The sequence below is a fragment of the Ovis aries genome, chromosome 22 (assembly GCF_016772045.2).
Source record: "Ovis aries strain OAR_USU_Benz2616 breed Rambouillet chromosome 22, ARS-UI_Ramb_v3.0, whole genome shotgun sequence".
Classification (NCBI taxonomy): domain Eukaryota; kingdom Metazoa; phylum Chordata; class Mammalia; order Artiodactyla; family Bovidae; genus Ovis; species Ovis aries.
In genome coordinates this window covers 4,755,277-4,778,966 of record NC_056075.1, presented here as the reverse complement: position 1 = coordinate 4,778,966, position 23,690 = coordinate 4,755,277, and the positions used below count along the sequence as shown (strand labels likewise).

Below are 23,690 nucleotides of genomic sequence, written 5' to 3'. Positions count from 1 at the left end.
AAAGAAAAAGAGAGAGAGAAAGTTTCAAAGGCTCTGGAGTTTACAAGAAGAAATTATATATCGGTGTTACCCTAGGAAATACTTTTATGTAGAGAGTAGCATTTTGAGACATGTCTTGGTAGTAGATAACATTCAACTCATGGTAATAGATAAAGGTCATTTCAAAGCATAGGCTCAAAAAGAGTATCAGGGAATGCATGATAAAAAATTAGATTATGTTGAAAGTGAAAAAATAAAAGTTTTTCAGTCATGTCTGACTATTTGTGACCCCATAGACTACACAGTCCAAGGAATTTTCCAGGCCAGAATACTGGAGTGGGTAGCCTTTCCCTTCTCCAGGGGATTTTCCCAAGCCTGGGGTCCAACTCAGGTGTCCCTCATTGCAGACAGATTCTTTACCAGCTGAGCCACAAGACCAAGAATATTGGAGTGGGTAACCTATCCCTTCTCCAGTGGATCTTTCTGACTCAGGAAGATTATGCTGAGAGAATAGTTGTTAGTTTAGTTTTCCTGGATTTGAGAATATATGTTTCTAAATAAAAGCATAGATTGATAAAATTTAGAAAATCTCAAGGGCCAAATAAACCAGTTTGCAATGAAAATTCATCTACTGAAAAGGCCAGAACTCTGCTCTGATACACTAAAACTGGAACAATTTGAATTGTGAAATATAATAAGGAGAACTACTAGGATATTGTTCCAAAGTCAAATGAGAATTAAGAGGGTTTGTACTGGAGTTATGCTGTTGGCAAATGCAGAACATACTATGGAAATAAAAGTACAAAACAGTAGTTAAATGCATATTGGCTGGGAATAGAAGTCAAAGCTCTTTGTGTACCTACCAACTTAGAGTCTAAAAGAAGAGATGTTAAGATATTTGGATTGTTTCATGCTCTTAGATTTTAAGAATTAATATAGTTAAAATGGCCATAATACCTAAAGCTATATATAGATTTAATGTGATCTCTGAAATTACCTGACATTTTTCACCAAATAAATAATCCTAAAATTAGTATGAGACCACTGAAAGAACCAAAGCAATTCATAGAAAAAGGAACAAAGCAGGAGTCATAACCTTCACAGACTTAGACAATACTAAAAAGCTATAGTAATCAAAAAAGCATGGTATTGGCACAAAAATAGACATATGGATCAATGGAACAGAATAGAGAGAGCAGAAACAAACCCACACACCTATGGATAATTATCTTTGGAAAAGAAAGGAAGAATATACGATGAGGAAAGGCAGTCTCTTCAGCAAGTAATGTTAGGAAAGTTGAACAGGCACATATAAATCAATGAGATTAGAATATATGCTTACACCATACACAAAGATAAACTCAAAATGGCTTAGACTTAAATATTCTTCAGACACAACACTATAAAGCTCCTAGAATAGAACACAGGCATAACATTCTCTGACCTAAATCTTACCAACTTTTCTTTTTTTAGGTCAGTCTCCCAAGGCAATAGAAATAAAAGCAAAAACAAATAAATGAGACCTAGTTAAACTTGCAAGCTTCTTTAGAGCAAGAAAAACTGTAAACAAAAGGAAAAAGTCTAAAGACTGGGAGAAAATATTTGTGAATGACATGACTAATAAGAATTTAATTTCTAAAATATACAAACAGTTCACACAACTCAAAAACAAAATACAAGCAGCTCAATCAGAAAATGGACAGATGACCTACACAGACATTTCTCCAAAAAGATATCCAGATGGCCAATAGATGGCTTAAAAAGATGTTTATCGTCACTAACTATTAGAGAAAGGCAAATCAAAACTACAATGAGGTATCACCTCAAATTGGTCAGAAAGGGCATCATTAAAAGGTCTACAAACAACAAAGTGATTCCAAAGAGAAAGGAATTTACCAGTAAACAAGCCAAATATGAGGAGAAGGCACTGGCAACCCACTCCAGTGTTCTTGCCTGGAGAATCCCAGGGATGGGGGAGCCTGGTGAGCTGCTGTCTATGGGGTCACACAGAGTCGGACACAACTGAAGTGACTTAACAGCAGTAGCAGAAGCAAGCCAAATATGATAATCATAGGTGATTTTAAAAAAGGGAACAAAATACAAAATGACATTGACTTAAATTAGATAAATATATACTATAATTCTACAAACATGCTACATAATAAAATTCATATGACTTGGATATGAATGCTCCTAATTAAAGCCAGTAAAAGATGCATTGTGGGAATGGGCAAACTAAGTAGAGGGAGTCAATTGTATGATGGTGGATAACAATTAGACTTGTGGTGGTGACCACCCTGCGGTATAAACAGATGCTGAACTCTAATGCTATACACCCGAAACCAGATATAATATAAAAAAGAAGGGTGTCTGTAAGTAACACAGCTTGGGGAGACTCTTGCAGCTTGCCAATCTGTGCCATTATTCAAACTGTTTTCATAAAAGAAAGACTGACTATATACAAGGCAAGATAAATTCTAAGATAACAGCTCTCCTTATTCTGTTTTAGACAGTTTTAGCAACCCAGGCAAAACTCTGATTTGTGGGGTGCAAAGAATGCTGCTATGATTAAAGGACATAATGGGTGAGGGCAATGGTAGAAATGAGAACAGCATCAGAGATGACTTTTCCCCTCTAGGTTGAACACAACAGATCTATTCCTATTCTCCCCTTGTCACCTCCTTTCACATCTGCCCCAACTGCTCAGCCACTGAATTATGGGCCTCTCCCACTGTACAAGGGCAGCCCATTCTGGTGGGAGAGCTCTATTACTGCCCACCTCACCACAAAGTTCTTAAAAAGTTTGAATTTAGATGTGAAATAGATTAGGGAGTCAAATACTCCACACCATATTTGAAGTGGATCATAAATCCCAAACATTGTAGGGAGATGATTCAGGTTCATTAGGTTGAGCATCTGACATTTGAATTTTATAGAATGGAAATTTGGGAGTAGGCAATGTGATGTACTTCTTGAGCTTTCCCAAGGTCCTGTACAATTACTGCTTATGACACCCCCGTATGCACATATTCACACATGTTTTTCTCCGCACTCAAGACTAGAATGCAAATAACTGAAAATAAAGTTGCATTAGAAAACTACTCAAGTCTACTCCAGTTTTTCAACTTTTTCAGAAAGAAGACACTTAACTGTGGTTATGTAGGTATTCTTAATATCTAAATACTTAGGTCATGCCTGAGAATGACTGGGCTGGAACATTGCCAGGAAACTTCTTCTCAGCTTCTTTTAATTTTTGCCAGCTTTGTAAGCACATTGTCACTCATCTCTCAACCAACACTTACTGCTTGTAAGAGCAGCCTCTTGTTAACAGTCCAAGTAAACTTTCTGACCTCAAGCCAACACCTAGCTGTACTCTCAAACTTTGCCATGAATTAGGTGGTGCTTATCCTACTTTTTCAAGGTTACCACCAATTCATTCTGAGCACTATGTTCTCTCCTTATTCAGATATTTGATGAACTTCCAGGATTTCAGAAGAGACCAACAATGGTTCTCTCACACACAGATGGTCCTTCTTCCTTTCTTATTCTTCTTTCAAGGAGTTTAAAGAAATGTTTTTGTTGACAAACACTGAAAATAAACTCAAATTATACAATGAAAATTTGATATATTAACAAACACATGCAGATATTTAAATTATAATAGAGTTGTAATAGAGGGGCAAAGATTAAAAAAAAAAAAAATGTACTAACGTCTCTATCCAAAACTCTGCCTGTGCTGTTCAGGAAAAGCATTTGTTTGACAGGATCCAACAATACCCAGTAATCCACGTTGTCCTTTAAAGAGAGTTCTATGGTTGGGTCTGGTCCTCCAGCAGTCCCTTTGATCAGCATGTTATCCACCAGAATTGTACCTGCAAACCAAAGAAAGTTATTTGAAAATACATTCTACATGTATGCATTCTTCAACAAGGTTCATAAACTCACACCCTGGCTGACTTGCAAATCTGTTTCAAAGCAAAAGATATTCAATTTTTTTATCTGGCATGATATAGAAAATGCTCTGTTTCAAAAAGGCAAAAAAAAATCTTTGTAATGCTATTTGTAAACGATATTTTGAGAAGATGAAGTGCAAGGCAGAGATTCAAACTCTTGGTGAGGTTCACCCTCTATTTCTTGTTTCCTTTTAAGAGCATCAGTGTGTTCCTCTCCCTGTCCATCACTTCTCACAGGAGTTATCACTGAATTTTATCCTGAACAAAAGAAAACTCCTATAATAACAGAGGCTGATACTTCAGTTCACTCAGTAAGACTTCTGATATGAAAAAAGATATCCTGAAAGGAAGAGGAAGGAAGACAAAGGAAAAGATAAAGAAGTAGCAGAGATTCCCATGGTGAGAACTACTTCTTTTCTCTTTTATCTTACAGCAAATCCATGAACCATAAATCTTAATGTGAAAGACAAAATTAATGTGCAGATACACAAGAGAAGCTGCTCTTCTTTAAGGCGTGTCTGGGGTACTCAACTAGAACAACATACTATTTTAATGTCACATTTCAGTGCTTGCTTTCTTATTATTCTTCCAGTGGGCTGAATTTTAGACATTGGGTGAATAAGAGAGTCGATTTCTCGTCTCTCCTACTCTTGTTAAAGAGTCCATATATTTTATAAGTTGAACACAAATAGCACTGATGCAATTCAAACCCCCCCTTTTTCCCTCATACTGCAATGATTCCTCCAACAAACAACAATGCACTATAACTTACAGCAATCATTTTCAGCTGATCCATTTCATTAAACTTAACAGCATAAAGAAGAGTCGTGACTATGCAAATAAAAATGTACTCTCTTAAGGACATTTGAATAAATGGGCTTTATTTAGAGAATTCACTGCTTTAGGATAGTATACAAGAATCCATAGATAATCTATAAATTTTAATCTAGCTTGAATAATAATACAAAATACATTTGCTGCATTTCCTTAAGGCACAAAATTGGCCTGAATATTATATCATTGCATAATTATAAACAAAAGGGAGAGTCTCTTGAAGATTTTTCTTAGAATGTTAATAGTAGTAATAATAATAATCTATAATGTTTATCATATTATTATCAATGAGCTTTATTTCACTATAGAATGCTGAAAGGTACCATTCTTCTTTTGCAGTGATATATCTAAGTAATATTTTAATACTTCAATACTTTGGCCACCTGATGAGAAGAGCTAACTCATTGGAAAAGATCCTGATGCTGGGAAAGACTGAAGGTGGGAGGAGAAGGGGACGACAGAGGATGAAAGGGTTGGATGGCATCACCAATGCACCTGACATGAGTTTCAGTAGGCTCTAGGAGTTGGTGATGGACAGGGAAGCCTGGCGTGCTGAAGTCCATGGGGTTGCAGAGTCAGACACCACTGAGTGACTGAACTGAACTCAATTGAACTGAATATTTAAATACACACAGACACTTTTCTAAATGCCATACTATTTACTTTTACTTTTGCACATATTAGTGCACGTACGTTTAAATATAAGTGAAACTGATCCTTTTTGTTAAAACTGAACTGGCAAATATGTTATCTACAGATAGTCAAAAGCACAGATCAGACAATGGTGGCATTTTCTTGTTTACAAATATGTTCTGTGTCTGAGTATATACTCTTTTACAAATGCTTCACATAGCTAACCTTTAAAAAAATAAAAATAAAAAATAAAAACCGGGAGAACTGGAAAAAAAAGAGAAAAATTATTCAGTCTGTGTTTTCAATATGTAATTAACAAATTAAATCATTCTATTTTCTGACTAGAAAAATAAATGTATAATAAGTACATCAACTAACAATTAGCATTTATGCCTTGATTCAATAACGTATAATAGAACATTAGCAGTTCTTTCTCTAATATACATATATACTATGAGGGACACAAAGAGAGGGCATAATAAAGCATGGTTAAAATCATAAAAAAGGAATCAACTTAGTTTTACACTCATATAATAGAGGTGAAGAAAGCAGACCTTGGAACTGACAGAGATAAAATCCAGTCTTGGACTCACATTTACTAGCCATGTGAAAGTGGATAGATTACTTAACCCCACTCACCTTCAGTTTCCCTCCTCTACAAAACCAAAATGGGTAAAATAAAAGAGGTAATTTTTTATTATGACACCACATGCATGTACTTGGGGGAAAAAAAAAATGTGTTCTTATAGTGAAAGCACTAACAAAAGCTAAAACAACCCCAGTAAAAATACTAGCATGGTTAAATATTTAATGATATTTTCTCCAAGCATCATAGTCAATCTTTTAGCCTTAAATAGTGGGGTTTATGCTTCTTCCTTCAAGAAGTAGTTATTGACAGTCATTTGCTTCTAAATAGACTTCTTGGTGGCTTGGTGATAAGAGAACCTGTCTGCCAATGCAGGAGACAGGGGTTTGATCCCTGGGTCAGGAAGATTCCCTGGAGAAGGAATTAACAACCCACTCCAGTATTCTTGCCTGGGAAATCCTGTGGACAGAAAACCCTGGTAAGCTGCAGTCCATGGGGTCGCAAAAGAGTCAGACACATTTTAGTGACTAAACAACAACAAAATGCTTCCAAATACAGACTTTTTTCAACAAAACTGAAAAATCTGATCGAGCACCTAAGCTTTCTTCATTAATCTGTTGTTTTAAACTTGGAAAAAACAATTTCACAGCTTCTTCATCTGTACCCATAGTTTCTTCCATATTAGCATAGTATCAATCATAGTCACTAATGTAAACTCTAGTTGCATTAAATAAAGGTGCTGCAGTAGATTTTCAGCTTTTGTATTAAGATCCTCTTACATAGCTATTTATTTTTAACTATGATAAAATTGTGCTCAGAATATATCAAAACAGAAATATACTGTAAAATAACTTATGAATCAATAAAACTGCCTCCTTATACCAGGCCCATTCCCCTACTTACAAGGTGTATAAGGTAATTTGCATCAAAGAAGAGCCTGTTAGGTTGGTCTGGGGACTAAGTGAGATAATGCATGTGAAGTACTGATTGCAGCCCTTGGTACAGAAAAAGAAAAAAAAAAAACTGAAAAATATGAATTACGGCTATTGCTCTTAATGTTATTAACTCCATCTTGCAAGAGAAAGCATTTGAAACTAAAGCAAAATGATTTATTTTATGTCCCAGAAGTTTTTATAAACCAAATCTACATTTCATGCTACAAAGCTAAGATAGGTGTGGCAAGCTGTCTGGAGAATTTACATGGGCTCAAAAGATTTGAATGCAAAATATCCAATCTGGGAAGTTAGAAGGAAGGCAGAGAATGCTCACTCTAGAAAAAATTATAAAGATAACTTCTTGTCTCTGGTGAATGACAGTCCATCCAGGGATTGATAGGTGAGCCATCCAGGCCTGCTCACTCGGGAGTGACTCGCTTTTTCCACTTAGTAACATTAGACAGTTTTGATTTTCCTCAAAGAAGCTAAATTTAGATTTCATGGGAAGAAAAGGGTCTTATTCAACAAATTCATACTCATAGTGATCTTTAGATTGAATACTTTTTACTCATCCCCAGCATATGTTTGGTTCTATTAGGGACTAAATACACATATACACATACAGATTATATATTAGAGGAACCAAAGTCATAATTGATTATTTAATATTTTCTTGAAAATTATATTTGCTTCTTTAACTAGACAGTTATAAAACAAGTAGGTTAGTCTCTAAAAATGCTATGGAGGTGGCAGTGGCAAGAGGGTTTGTTGCCTTTCTAATTAACCAAATTCAAAGATGCTGAAAGAGTAAGTTCTACACGGAGAGAAAGTAATTGACTGTTTGGGCTCATTCCAAACATTAAAATAAGACAATCACTCTGTGCACAGAATACAGTACTTGCCATAAAACAATTAATTATGCAAAGGTGTATAATAATATGAACTACAAAAAATATCTCACAACAATCTTTCTCCACTTAAAGTCAACTGGAAAGAAGTTCAGCTGCAACATACAGTCAGGAGCATTGGATGCTTTTTCTTGCATTTACCCCTTGTAAATGAAACCATAAGCAAAGTTCCCAAATGTGCATTATTTAATTAAAACAATTTTTTAAAAAGCTGAAATTGTAGCTAATACATAGTTTTTCAGTGAGATTAAACAGTAAGCGTGGCCACTGTGTAGTTGTTTATTGAGTAAAATCTAGATTCCAAGATCACCCAGCTAAACAAAACTCTTCTCATGCTCAAATCCTCATCTTTGGAAAAATTTCCTGGACTTGCCTAGACTATTCTCCTACTCTGATTTTTCATACTTCTTAATTTACAATTATGTAAATTATAAACAGATTTATAATGTATAAACACATTTTAGTTAAGCATATGTTCATATCATATCTGGATAACTAATTGATAAAGGGAAGGAAATATATGTGGATCCACCAACTTCATAAAGAAACTATCAACGCTGATTGGACTGTGTTTCAATGTTAGGAATATATTAATTACACACAATGTTTGCTACAAATGGAAAATGATATCAATTAAACCAACAGTGATTAAAAAGAAAAAAACATATACTGTTTTGCAAAACTATGTTGGTTTTTAACAATTATTTTATTTACTTCAAAAGGACAAACCATTACAAAATGGAAAGCTTTGTTCAAGTGTACTTCATTCATATTACTTAAGTAATAATACCTTTACTTATATTTTATTTCATGATACATGATGGGTGATATATCAAGTATGACATAGGCATACAACTATAACTCTTTAAGAATAAAGGGATTGTTTCCCTCCTATTCTTTATTTTTCTCTTTGAAATTGATATAAATATCTTGACATTTAGACAATTTCTAGTATTTCTATTCCGTTGTAAATAAAGTAGTAAGCAAATGCATACATGTTATGTACTTTTATGTAGAATGCATGCTTATTTATTTAACTAAAAATAGGATCATAGAATTTGAGAACTTGAAGAAAACCTACCATCTCATATATAAATGCATATTATATATTTATGATATATATGATGCATATGTACACACACACACACACTCTTATACATGAAAAATGAAGCAAATCATGTGGCATCTCCAAATTTCCCCAAGCGCTAAAATAACCTGACCAATGTGGTGTAGATGATAAATACATTGTTGGTGTTGTTCAGTCACTAATTTGTGTGCAACTCTTTGAGACCCCATGGACTACAGCACACCAGGCTTCCCTGTCCTTCACTATCTCCCAAAGTTTGCTTAAACTCATGTCCACTGAGTCAGTGATGCCATCCAACCATCTCATTCCCTATCAGCCCCTTCTCCTCCTACCCTCAATCTTTCCTTGCATCAGGGTCTTTCCAATGATCTGGCTCTTCACATCAGGTGATGGAACTATTGAAGTATATCTAAGACCAAATTCCAGGTTACTAATTCATAGTTTATATCTCCTTTCCCTATATTTTGCTATCATCTTGGAAATACACAAATGTTTTTTTTTGATTCTTTTTTTAATTTTTAAATTTTAAAATCTTTAATTCTTACATGCATTCCCAAACATGAACCCCTCCCACCTCCCTCCCACAACATCTTTCTGGTCATCCCCATGCACCAGCCCCAAGCATGCTGCATCCTGCGTCAGACATAGACTGGCGATTCAATTCACATGATAGTATACATGTTAGAATGTCATTCTCCCAAATCATCCCACCCTCTCCCTCTCCCTCTGAGTCCAAAAGTCCGTTATACACATCTGTGTCTCTTTCCTGTCTTGCATACAGGGTCGTCATTGCCATCTTCCTAAATTCCATATATGTGTTAGTATACTGTATTGGTGTTTTTCTTCTGGCTTACTTCACTCTGTATAATCGGCTCCAGTTTCATCCATCTCATCAGAACTGATTCAAATGAATTCTTTTAACTGCTGAGTAATACTCCATTGTGTATATGTACCAAAGCTTTCTTATCCATTCATCTGCTGATGGACATCTAGGTTGTTTCCATGTCCTGGCTATTATAAACAGTGCTGCGATGAACATTGGGGTACATGTGTCTCTTTCAATTCTGGTTTCCTCGGTGTGTATGCCCAGAAGTGGGATTGCTGGGTCATAAGGTAGTTCTATTTGCAATTTTTTAAGGAATCTCCACTGTTCTCCATAGTGGCTGTACTAGTTTGCATTCCCACCAACAGTGTAGGAGGGTTCCTTTCTCCACACCCTCCAGCATTTATTGCTTGCAGATTTTTGGATCGCAGCCATTCTGACTGGTGTGAAGTGGTACCTCATTGTGGTTTTGATTTGCATTTCTCTAATAATGAGTGATGTTGAGCATCTTTTCATGTGTTTGTTAGCCATCCGTATGTCTTCTTAACTTAAATGTGAAAGTATAAAAACTTTGTTAGCTTTGTTTTGAGTTCATAGGAAACACAGGCAAAAATCAGTTGAGTTATAACCTCATTATTTGGAGTTTTGTGCCCTATAATTTGTTGAAAATATTTAAAGGGGGAAAGTGGAAACAACTTTAAAGTAAGAGAATAGTATAAATTATATCATAAATAGCATAAAGTATAAGGAGAATTGTACAATATAATTATAAACTACCCGACCTTAGAACTAATTTTCCCCAGATTATATCTGTAAGGATAGATGAGCCTGGCAGGCTTCAGTCCATGGAGTTGCAAAGAGTTGGACACAACTGAGCAACTAACACTTTCACTTTCCTAGATATAGGTATAGCCTCTGACCTTATAACTAACAACTCATAAAAGAGAATAGATAGTTGATATTAAGGATAATTCAATAAAACTTCAGGTCAGACTTGGAGTACCAGTTTAAGAAATGAACATACTAACCTAGCATCCCTTGGGACAGGGGCTACTATTGTACCTCTCCTTTCCACTGCGGCAGAGGAAGCATTCTGAAAAACAAACAAGCTGGATTCTGAGTTTAGAAAAGCTAAAATGGCTCCATGGTGGACAGACTCTTAAGGTTCCCCCATGATGCTTGCCTCCTGGTGAAATGGAGAAGGATCCTATGATCCTTCCCTTCATGTCCTCTGCCTGCCTTTTGTCTGTAGAAAAACTTTAGCCAAAGAATAAGCTTACTCAGAGAAATAAGAGCACACAGAAACAAAGGAAAACAGTCAAAGGAGACCAAGTATTACTAATGTAGTTATTAAGCATAGTCAAGGACCTCTGGCTCCTTCCCACAGGCTGTGGATAATATTTTGAGCCATATCCTGTGAGCTGTCTTCTAGATACTGAGACCCCCAGCAGGTGGAAGAAGTTAACTACATGCTGACCAGACTGTAGCCATGACATAGGTTGCCACAATTTCAAGAACTGGCATCAAGAAATGGAAACAAAATGACCCTGAAACTATACCTACAACAATCAAGATGATGCTGGCCAGACCACTGAGACCAGTTTTCAAGATGACTGTCAGAGGTGACTGCTGTTTCTGCTTGTAGCCCCTTCCCTTCATCCACAGAAACCTTTGCCCACTTATTGTCAGTGGAGAGAGTCGCCTTTGGACAGGCATCCACTCTTCCCTACACCACACTCCCCACCCCCAGCATCTAAAATAAAGCAAACTTTCCTCCTTTCCATCAACCTGGCCTCTTTTTTTTTTTTTTTTTTTTTTTTTTGGCTTTTCAGTAGTGAGCAGACAGACCCTATCCTCATTAACACTGAATTTATGTGATTCCCTTCTCCTGAGTGTGGGTGGGACCTGTGACTTGCTTCTAACTGAAAGAATATGGTAAAAGTTATGGGAAGTCCTATTTACATGTATAATATGTGGCTATGTTACATGAGATTCTAGTGACTATCTTGTTGAGCCTTTCTCTCTTTCCCTTGGTGGCCTTGATAAAATAGTTACCCATGTTGGAAAGCCCACATGGTAAGGAGCTATGACAGCCTTTAGGAGCTATGGGTAGTCAGCTGACAGGCAGGCAGACAGAAGACTTCAGTCTTACAACCACAGGAAGGCGATTTTGTCAAGCCTGAATTACCCTGGAAGCAAACACTTCCCTAGCTAATCAAGTCTTAGCTGAGACTACAGCCTTGGCAAAGCTTGGTTATAGTCTTGTGAGGCCATGAGTAGAGGACTGAACTATGCTATGCCTGGACTCCAGGCTTAAGAAACTGTGAAATGATAGATGTATGCTGTTGTAAAACTCTGTTTCAATACAGCTAACATAGCCCTAAAGGCAAAAGATCTAAGTTCAAAATCTTGGGCTCACTACTTACTACATCTATGAATTTAGGTAAGTTCCTCAGATTCTTGTAATCAGTAATATACATTGCTAAGAAAAATAAAGTAATGAATGCAAGTAAAGGCACATAGTTACTCAACAAATAATACTTTTCATCTCACTCTCACTAGGATGGGCGTTTGTATAGATTGAATTATATAAAGTTATTATTCATCTTCAGTTCAGTTCAATCTCTCAGTCATGTCCGACTCTTTGCGACCCCATAAATTGCAGCACTCCAGGCCTCCCTGTCCATCACCAACTCCTGGAGTTCACCCAAACTCATCAAGTCGGTGATGCCATCCAGCCATCTCATCCTCTGTCATCCCCTTCTCCTCCTGTCCCCAATCCCTCCCAACATGAGGGTCTTTTCTAATGAGTCAACTCTTCGCATGAGGTAGCCAAAGTATTGGAATTTCAGCCTCAGCATCAGTCTTTCCAATAAAAACCCAGGACTGGTCTCCTTTAGGATAGACTGGTTGGATCTCCTTCCTGTCCAAGGGACTCTCGGGAGTCTTCTCCAACACCACAGTTCAAAAGCATCAATTCTTCAGTGCTCAGCATTCTTCACAGTACAATTCTCACATCCATACATGACCACCAGAAAAACCAGAGCCTTGACTAGACGAACCTTTGTTGGCAAAATAATGTCTCTGCTTTTGAATATGCTATCTAGGTTGGTCATAACTTTCCTTCCAAGGAGTAAGCGTCTTTTAATTTCATGGCTGCAATCACCATCTGCAGTGATTTTAGAGCCCAGAAAAATAAAGTCTGACACTGTTTCCACTGTTTCCCCATCTATTTCCCATGAAGTGATGGGACCAGATGCCATGATCTTAGTTTTCTGAATGTTTAACTTTTTCATCTTATTTCATTAAATTTGAAACCCTAGCCACATATTTTATTTAATTTCACTTTTTAAAAACTGAGCTAGAAGAAGCAGATAACATACACAAAAGCCAACAGAAAAATAAAAGAATACTGTGCATATGCAAAACAGAAAATAAAAGGGGGGACAAAAATTTATTCACACTATCACTGAGAATTTATCATAAATCAAAAGCTATTTCTTCCTGGTGTAAATAAGAGTGAAGAAGATAGCACACAAGGGAGTCCACATTACTGACGTCAAAGTGTTTATCAATATGTGTTTACTCTATCAGCTGAGCTAACGGATAAAATATAAAATCTTAGTGAATTATACTATATCCAATTCACAGGCATATGAAAATAATGAAGGTTATTACTCTCAAAATACAGCAAGATTCTATTTTCAAACAATCAAAATGATACAGTTGAAATAAAGAAACAGGTCATATTGTATATATGTATATTTATTAAATATGATTATAAAAAAGCAGATTAAAAAAAAGTGAACCAGACCATATATATGTCTCCACCACTGGAAAGACTATAGACTCTAAAAGGGAAGTTGCTGTTCTCTCCACTTTAAGAAATCTTTCTCTCAGGTTTAAACCAATCCCCACACACCTTTATTGAGTGACCCCATAAAGGTTCCCTGCTCTCAAAGTTGACGAAAAATGACATTTATCTAATAAAAGCACATTCAAGACAGAATGTCTGTTATATGATATGGTTGTGTCAGTAAATGAAAAATACATGCTTCACAGAAAAATTCTCAAAAGAGTAGCTCATCATCCTTTTGCCATACCTCACCTTACATATTTTTGAAAAATATTACTCAATAGTAAATTTATCCTATTGCTAAATTCTACATTCCAATCAGAAAAAGCTATCTGTGCATATAGATATGCGAGTATGTGCACAATCATTCTCCTCAAACCTCAGAGATATATTGATTTTCCTCCATGTTTGGCTCTCTTTGTTTTTTTTTTTTTTTTTTTTAATTTTAAAATCTTTAATTCTTACATGCATTCCCAAACATGAACCCCTCCCACCTCCCTCCCCATAACATCTTTCTGGGTCATCCCCATGCACCAGCCCCAAGCATGCTGCATCCTGCGTCAGACATAGACTGGCGATTCAATTCACATGATAGTATACATGTTAGAATGTCATTCTCCCAAATCATCCCACCTCTCTCTCTCCCTCTGAGTCCAAAAGTCCGTTATACATCTGTGTCTCTTTCCTGTCTTGCATACAGGGTCGTCATTGCCATCTTCCTAAATTCCATATATATGTGTTAGTATACTGTATTGGTGTTTTTCTTTCTGGCTTACTTCACTCTGTATAATCGGCTCCAGTTTCATCCATCTCAACAGAACTGATTCAAATGAATTCTTTTAACGGCTGAGTAATACTCCATTGTGTATATGTACCACAGCTTTCTTACGGATGGCTAACAAACACATGAAAAGATGCTCAACATCACTCATTATTAGAGAAATGCAAATCAAAACCACAATGAGGTACCACTTCACACCAGTCAGAATGGCTGCGATCCAAAAATCTGCAAGCAATAAATGCTGGAGGGTGTGGAGAAAGGGAACCCTCCTACACTGTTGGTGGGAATGCAAACTAGTACAGCCACTATGGAGAACAGTGTGGAGATTCCTTAAAAAATTGCAAATAGAACTACCTTATGACCCAGCAATCCCACTTCTGGGCATACACACCGAGGAAACCAGAATTGAAAGAGACACATGTACCCCAATGTTCATCGCAGCACTGTTTATAATAGCCAGGACATGGAAACAACCTAGATGTCCATCAGCAGATGAATGGATAAGAAAGCTGTGGTACATATACACAATGGCTCTCTTTGTTTTACACACACACATATACACGGATGCCCTCTGATATGCATGAGCAAGAATTTCTCCTCCATCTGAAACCTAAGAATAAAATTATTGACTGAAAGAAATAGATGATAAAATTTAGTAACTCTTTCTGGTACACATGGAGCCCACAGTGGGAGGATATTTCTAACAGAGACTGTTGGGTAGATACAAAGTTCTTCTTGCTAAACTAATTCTTAGAGTAGGTCTACTCTACTCATTAATGCTTGTTTCTAGACCTTTAATCTTTGTATAACTTTTTTTTTTTTTGATGGTCTCATCCAGTCCCATCTAGCCCTATCTAAACTCTTGATTTATGACTCCCAAATATAAATCTCCAGTCCCAGAAAGACACAAGACCTGCTCTTTTATCAACTTCTGCTCTGTACTCTAATATCACTTTTTCAATGAAGGCGTCTTCAACCACTCTATTTAATGATCTAACATACCATATACAGTCATATAATTTATATTTTTCCACTCCCTCCAGCACATATTATCCACCCCCACCAGATTAATTCCTGTGTAATCCATTAGGAATTGTACTTCTCATAAGTAATGCATTTATTTTAAGCTGATAGACATTTGGAATGTGCTTCGTGTTTATTGCAGAAATAGTTTGTAGGCTAGTGACTAAAAAGTCAAAGCAGGCATTTTAGGGTAATATGTTTTTTGTTTTTTTTTTTTCAGGGAGATTGGGAGCCACAAGAAAGTTTTAAGCTGACATATTTTAGAAGAGTAACTTTAGCCATTGTGTTGAATATGGACTGAGGCAAAGGAAGGTCTGAAACAGGAAGATTAGCAGTAATTTTATTGAAGTATTCTGTTCAAGAGATAATGGTGACATGGGGAGATCCAGGCAGTCCATTCTGAAGGAGATCAGCCCTGGGTGTTCTTTGGAAGGAATGATGCTAAAGCTGAAACCCCGGTACTTTGGTCACCTCATGAGAAGGGTTGACTGATTGGAAAAGACTCTGATGCTGGGAGGGATTGGGGGAAGGAAGAAAAGGGGACGATAGAGGATGAGATGGCTGGATGGCATCACATGACTTGATGGAGGTGAGTTTGGGTGAACTCTGGGAGTTGGTGATGGACAGGTAGGCCTGGCGTGCTGCGATTCATGAGGTCGCAAAGAGTTGGACACAACTGAGCGACTGAACTGAACTGAACTAAGAACAAGTTGATAACAGTAAAGGTAGTAAAGCACAAAGGTCTAATGTGGGTGTGTGTGTGAGTGTGTGAAGTCGCTCAGTCGTGTCCGACTGTTTGCGACCCCATGGACTGTAGCCTACCAGGCTCCTCTCTCCATGGGATTTTCCAGGCAAGAGTACTGGAGTGGATTGCCATTTCCTTCTCCAGGGGATCTTCCAAACCCAGGGGTCGAACCCAGGTCTCCCGCATTGTAGATAGATGCTTTACCGTCTAAGCCACCAGGGAAGTATATATGTGGGTATATTCAATATGTAATAGTATTTCCTCATAAATTAGATATTGAACGTGAGAGACAGTGAGTCAACAATGACTAATAAAAATTTGTCCTGGAAAAATTGTGAAGATGGAGTTTCCTTTATCTTATGTGAGAAAGATACCATGAGGAACAGGTACAGAAGTGTGTGGAAGATCCAGAACTCATTTTGATCAGATCTGTTTCATTTGCTTGTTAGACATATAAGTGAAAATGTGGAAGAGGCAGTTAAGATGTATGTTTTTGGTTCAGAAAAGAGGGAAAAGAGATCTGGACTAAGGACTTAAATATGAGAGTCATGAGTCAAGAGTTTAGATGGGACTGGATGAGATAAAAAAATGAAAAGTTAAACGAAGATGAATATTTCTCCCCCATGTCTTCATAGTTGTACAGGAGCAGCTGTTTTACGTAGTCTAGTCCAATATTCATGGGCTCATCTGGGCATCTACCATTGAGTTAGCAATCAGAGACATCTATCCTAGACTTTCCATCCAAAAGGAAATCAATTTTGAATACTCATTGGAAGGACTGAGGCTGAAGCTGAAACTCCAATACTTTGGCCACCTGATGCGAAGAACTGGCTCATTTGAAAAGACCCTGATGCTGGGAAAGACTGAAGGTGGGAGGAGAAGGGGACAACAGAGGATGAGACGTTTGGATGGCATCACTGACTCAGTGGACATGAGTTTGAGTCAGCTCTGGGAGTTGGTGATGGACAGGGAAGCCTGGTTTGTTGCAGTCCATGGGGTTGCAAAGAATCGGACACGACTGAGTGACTGAACTGAACTGAACTGTCCCTGATTTGTGAATTTTAGTCCTAGAAAGAAAGGTCTGTTCCTTTTAATGTAGTTGCAGCATAAATATAAACCTAAGGTTTCCTCCTTTCAAAAAACAAACAAACTTGTATTTTAAGGAAAGGAAACTGAAACTGATATGCACAAGAGGGTGCAATGGTAAATATTTAATAGGACTAAGGGGTGCTGATGAGAAAGAAGGGCCTAAGAGTGTTTGAGACTATAGTTTGTATTATTCCTTCCAGTGCTAGGTTGTTTCATGGATACTTCTGTATCTTTCCACAAGACTTATTGTAACTTAGGCATGTGTGTGCTTATATTGGGCTTCCCTGATAGCTCGGTTAGGAGAAGGCCATGGCACCCCACTCCAGTACTCTTGCCTGGGAAATCCCATGGACGGAGGAGCCTGGTGGGCTTGCAGTCCATGGGGTCACTTAGAGTCGGACACGACTGAGCGACCTCACTTTCACTTTTCACTTTCATGCATTGGAGAAGGCAATGGCAACCCACTCCAGTGTTCTTGCCTGGAGAATCCCAGGGACAGAGGAGCTTGGTGGGCTGCCGTCTATGGGATCACATAGAGTTGGACACGACTGAAGCGACTTAGTAGTAGTAATAGTAGATAGCTCAGTTGGTAAAGAATCCCCTTGCAATGCAGGAGGCCCCAGTTTGATTCCTGGGTCAGGAAGATGCCCTGGAGAAGGGATAGGCTACCATGATCCCTGGATTGGGAAGATCCCCTGGAGAAGGGAAAGGCTACACACTTCAATATTCTGTCCTGAAGAATTCCATGGACTGTATAGTCCATGGGGTCCCAAGACTGTATAGTCCATGGGGTTCCAAAGAGTTAGACATGACTGAGTGACTTTAAATGTAAATGCAATGTGCTTATATACTCCCGAGGAAATATTTTAAGATTTATGAAATAATTCTTAAAATACTTTTGTTATACACTAAGCTGGAGGCTGTCTCTATGATTATTTAAGTAATTTTATTTGAAAATTCATTTAGATAGTGCTTTATGTAGGGGGTGGTCCCAAAGGGTTGGAGACGGCTGAGTGTGCACACACACACAAACACACAGATACACACATAAGCCCTTTACTAGTTCGGTGAGGAAAATATCAGTAAAATGAATGAAAAAAGTACATACTGAGTCACCCTGGCATTTGTTAGCTTTATTAACAGGAGGAACACACAGGAATCAAGAATAGCAAGTAAAACATCCTATTAAACACTATTCACATTATACATAATATATGTTTCTTACCCTTAGGCTAGGCATTGTTTGCTTGAACAATAATTCCAATAGAGCAAAAAACTAGAAGTCCATTAACAGATGTTAGGAAATAATTCTACATGGTAAGTGGGTCTCTCTCATTTGCTTTGCAGATATTCAGTGATAATCAGTCCTCTACTGCTCTTAAATTTCAGACATTTTCCTCATCTCCTATCTCTGCTTAACATCTGAGGTATGGATATAAACATCATTGCTATCATTATAGTTTAAAAGTCCATCACTAGAACTCTGGACCCGGTGGCTTCCATTCCATTTTAAAACCCCTTCTCTTTTACCTTCAAGCTAAATAACTCATCCAGTAATGAAAAACTAATAATAACAGTATAAAATCCCCTCTATCTAAGCCTTAAATCTATACCTGAGCATGAAATGGTTTAAGTATACCAGATTATGAGGATACATGTGTCACAGCTGATATACATACAAACATACAAATGCATATGGACAGAGAGAGAGAGTGAGAGAGAGAATGCTGACGAAGAAAGCTAAACTTCTTTTCATTAAAAAGAAAATGTTGTGAATGCCAACACGGATGGCAATGTGCCTAAGCATGAAAAGACATGAATGGAATTCTCACTTCCTCAACATAACAGTGAAGACTCAGGGCATGTTTCTAATCTTGCTGTTATCTTAAAAGTTTTGACTAAGCCGAAATGGTATCTTACTGTGTGAAGGAGGAAAGATCAGGTGGAAATTAAGATATCTTTTCTATTTCCTATATGAACTTAACAACTTTATAAAAATATCAGTCTTCTGTAGTTCTGTAATCTCACATGTTCTCCCAGCTGACTTTTTTAAAATATAAAAATAATGACAGCATACTAAGTTTTTCCTCTTGTCCCAGTGTCTTTATAAAATGTAATGAGATATCTATAAAAAAATTGTACTTTGCAAAATGAAAAAGATTCTGATCCAGCCAGAGTACAGCTAAGACAAGTATATCATAACTTTTTATCATCAATATATGATTAAAATTCTTAACATAAGTTTTGAGTTCTGAGAGTAATTTCATTAATAATTTAAGAAATATTATTCTTAAACAGAAAAAAATGTTCTGCTTATTTCCTTTTGAATGTAGATCCAGGCACTCTGAAAGCCTGATTTACCCCGTATATTTAAAATCTATATAATATCAGCCTCACTGCATGCAAATTGGGAGTCAACTCTCTTCTCTAATTACACTAGAACAATGAAGTGAGAATGAGTAAGTAAGTACTAGGTAAAAGTAGGCAACTTATACAACTATTGGATGGAGTAATAGAGCAGTCTCCTTAATTATGACACTAAAAGATTGAAATGCCTATCTTATGAACAACTGTGTTAAGTGATTAAATTTTCTTTCTCAGGAATATTTCTAGTAAAATACAGATAATATCACTAGGACATACTGTCAAGTTCTTAACATTTAACATATTATTTGCAGAATGAAAGACTCAGAAAACTGAATGAAAAGTAGTGAAACAGTAAGAACTGAACAAAGTGGAGCACAGAAAAATAACATCAGATTCAGAGGTGAATTATAGGAGACAGGGATATAGGAGACGCTATCACTCAGAACATGCACTGTCAACCTATTTTTCAAGTTTTATTTCTTTCACACAAATTCTATAAACTTTATAAAATCTTAGGTTCTTCCTTTTGTTTTAAAACATAACCTGTATTTTCTTATTTCAAGACGTTAGAACAATAGCCATCATTTGTGATCCACACATGTTCCTTTCTCCATCAAGCTTAGCATCATACTCTCAGTATAAAGAGCTCTCTTGCTTTGGAGACACAAGGAACCCATAAAAGCAGTTCTTAATGCTGTCATTATTAATATATACAATAATACACCTATCAATATGCATGAGATTTCAGTTTCTAGGTTGCACAATTTTGATGGGAAGAGCTATTCTAAAACACGTTGCACTCCTCTAGTATTACACTTGCACAGTATGGCTTAATGCATGTTCTAGAATGGGAGAAAAGTAAAGAAAAAGGAAGAAAAGAAGGATGGAAAGAAGTAGGTGGAAGAAAGAAACAGGGATTTTTAAAAATAAAATAAAAATATGGGGAAGCAAGTCTAGAGCCTAGATATACTATCAGTACAAGTCAGCAATAGAAAACAGTTGCAGCAAAAAAGGATAACAAATGAACATATTATAAAGAAAAAAATTTAAAAAATATATAATAATTTTGCCTTAATCTTAGCCTGTGTAGAAACTAAAGTCTGGTGTTAATACACAGAATTACTCCAATAAATTACATTAATCTTTACATGATTATTTCAATATATATTATAATATATTACATTATATGAAATATATAATTCTTAGTAGGTACACATAAATAGCAGAAAAAATATTGCTTTTAAATACTTTGTGACTATCACACGCAGATATTCTTGAGAATCAGTCCAGTTCAGTCGCTCAGTCGTGTCTGACTATTTGCGACCCCATGGACTGCAGCACGCCAGGCTTCCCTATCCATCACCAACTCCTGGAGCTTGCTCAAACTCATGCCCATCAAGTCAGTGATGCCATCCAACCATTTGATCCTGTCTTCCCCTTTTCCTCCTGCTTTTAATCTTTCCCAGTATTAGGGTCTTTTCCAAGGAGTCAGTTCTTAGCATCAGGTGGTCAAAGTATTAGAGTTTCAGCTTCAGCATCAGTCCTTCCAATGAATATTCAGGACTGATTTCCTTTAGGATGGACTGGTTGGATCTCCTTGCAGTCTAAGGGATTCTTAAGATTTTTCTCCAACACCACAGTTCAAAAGCATCAGTTCCTTGGCACTCACGTTTCTTTACAATCCAACTCTCACATAGGTACATGACTACTAGAAAAACCATAGCTTTGACTAGATGTTCTGCTTTTTAATATGCTGTCTAGGTTGGTCACCGTCTTTCTTCCAAGAAGCAAGTGTCTTAATTTCATGGCTGCAGTCACCATCTGCAGTGACTTTGGAGCCCCACCCCCACCCCCAAATAAAGTCTATGTTTTTATTGTTTCCTCATCTACTTTTGTCATGAAGTGATGGGACCAGATGCCATGATCTTAGTTGTTTGAATGTTTTTTTTTTTTCATTTATATTTATTTACTTATTTTTATTTTACTTTACAATACTGTACTGGTTTTGCCATACATTGACCTGAATCCGCCATGGGTGTACATGAGTTCCCAATCCTGAATCCCCCTCCCACCTCTCTCCCCATATCATCTCTCTGGGTCATCCCAGTGCACCAGCCCCAAGCATCCTGTATCCTGTGTCAAGCCTAGACTGGCGATTCATTTCTTACATGATAGCATATATGTTTCAATGCCATTCTCCCAAATCCTCCCACCCTCTCCCTCTCCCACAGAGTCCAAAAGTCTCTTCTATACATCTGTGTCTCTTTTGCTTTCTCACATACAGGGTTCTCATTACCATCTTTCTAAATTCCATATATATGTGTTAGTATACTGTATTGGTGTTTTTCTTTCTGGCTTACTTCACTCTGTATAATCGGCTCCAGTTTCATCCACCTCATAAGAACTGATTCAAATGTATTGTTTTTAATGGCTGAGTGCCAGGAGCCAGCGTGAGGAATCCCACCCATGACAAGGTCATGCGGAGAGGCCTGATGGGCAAGGTGAATCAGGCCTCAGGGTTTCCCCCTGGTATTTCCTGAACATGTACCTCCAAAATAAGAATCTGCCTGCCTTATTGTATTGCACTTTTCCACTCTTCTGATACACTCTGGAAAAAGTTAACTCAGGGCTTTAGTCTGCATTTGAAAGGGATGTTTCAGTTCAGACCCCCTCTGATAACTCTCTAGCTTGCCTAACAGGTTCCCCGGGACCTTTTACAGCTTGTGAATTGCTTACAGCCCCCAACCGTGAGAGGCACAAAGCTTAAAGCATTTTAAAGACACAGAGCCTTTTCTAAAGAGCTAAAGATCATATTGGTGACGGATTTCACTGTTGATTCAATGATTGCTGCCAGGCCTCCATATTCTTTATCTTTTATGCACCTGGGAGGATGTTAATCAATGTAAACGGGATATGGAAAAAGATATACAATAGTTTTGATATTAGCAACGCTAGACTTTTGAGTTAATTACCTTTCTTTTGTTATAAATCACTGTACTTCTTTTACTTGTTATAAATTGCTGTATCTTTGCTATGTAAAAATGTAACTTTTTTTAGTGTTTTCTGAAAGTGGCACCAGACTTTGGGAAGATCAACACAGATAAGTCTTCTGGCTGACAAACCCTTATCAGAAAAAAGGCTGTAAAATGTTAATTAGCCCTTTTGGCCAGAAGATGATGTAAATCACCTAAGACCTGTGTATACAGCTAGTATGTAGAGAGAAAAGCCTGGTTTTGATAAGAGTCTGGGCTGCTAATGCTGCATAATTTTGTATTATCCATTGATCTCTATGTACAATCTAGAAGGTATAAAAGGCCTTTCTAGATAGTAGGGGCCAGGCCAGTCATGGGAAGGACTGGTTTCCCCCGTGTCTCTTCTTTACTCTATTTTCTGGCTGAATTCCCATCTGGGGTGTGGAGACTCGCCATGTCTACTTACTTGCCCCAGCTTCTAAGATCCACAGGAGAGGGAGCCCAAGGTGGGGCACCCCCCACTATTCAAGAGGACACCAGTGGCCTAACGTAGATAGTGCAAGCTCCTTGCCTGGAACTTTATTGGCTTTCCACGTAAACCAAGTTATTCAGCCTCTTTTCTCCACTTAATTTTCCTACTACACTATTTCTTACTAATCTAATCTTATATTAATAAATATATAAGTTTTTTCCTCTCCTACTCTGTCTCCCCTTCGAATCATCCTGGATCCACCAGGGCTGGACCCTGGCAGCTGAGTAATACTCCATTGTGTATATGTACCACAGCTTTCTTATCCATTTGTCTGACAGACATCTAGGCTGCTTCCATGTCCTGGCTATTATAAACAGTGCTGCGATGAACATTGGGTTTGGGTTAGGGTTAGGGTGTTAAGTTTTAAGTCAGCTTTTTCACTCTCCTCTCTTACCTTCAAGAGGCTCTTTAATTCTTCTTCACTTTCTGCCATAAGGGTGGTGTCATCTGCAAATCTGAGGTCACTGATATTTCTCCTAGCAATCTTGATTTTAGCTTGTGCTCAATACTTGAGAATATGGTTATATACAATCTACTGTCTTATATTTTCTGTCTTTTAATGATACATGAATATCCTACTTTACATC

General features: G+C 37.3%; 1 protein-coding gene across 1 annotated transcript in view; it reads right to left on the bottom strand.

Annotated features, from left to right (window-relative positions):
* The window catches only part of PCDH15 (protocadherin related 15), a 1,094,267-nt gene that overhangs the window by 581,541 nt on the left and 489,036 nt on the right, over positions 1-23,690 (bottom strand). The window contains exon 4 of the mRNA XM_060404607.1: positions 3,691-3,851. Coding sequence (XP_060260590.1) covers positions 3,691-3,851 — 161 coding nt within the window. The remainder of the gene's footprint in view (positions 1-3,690; positions 3,852-23,690) is intronic.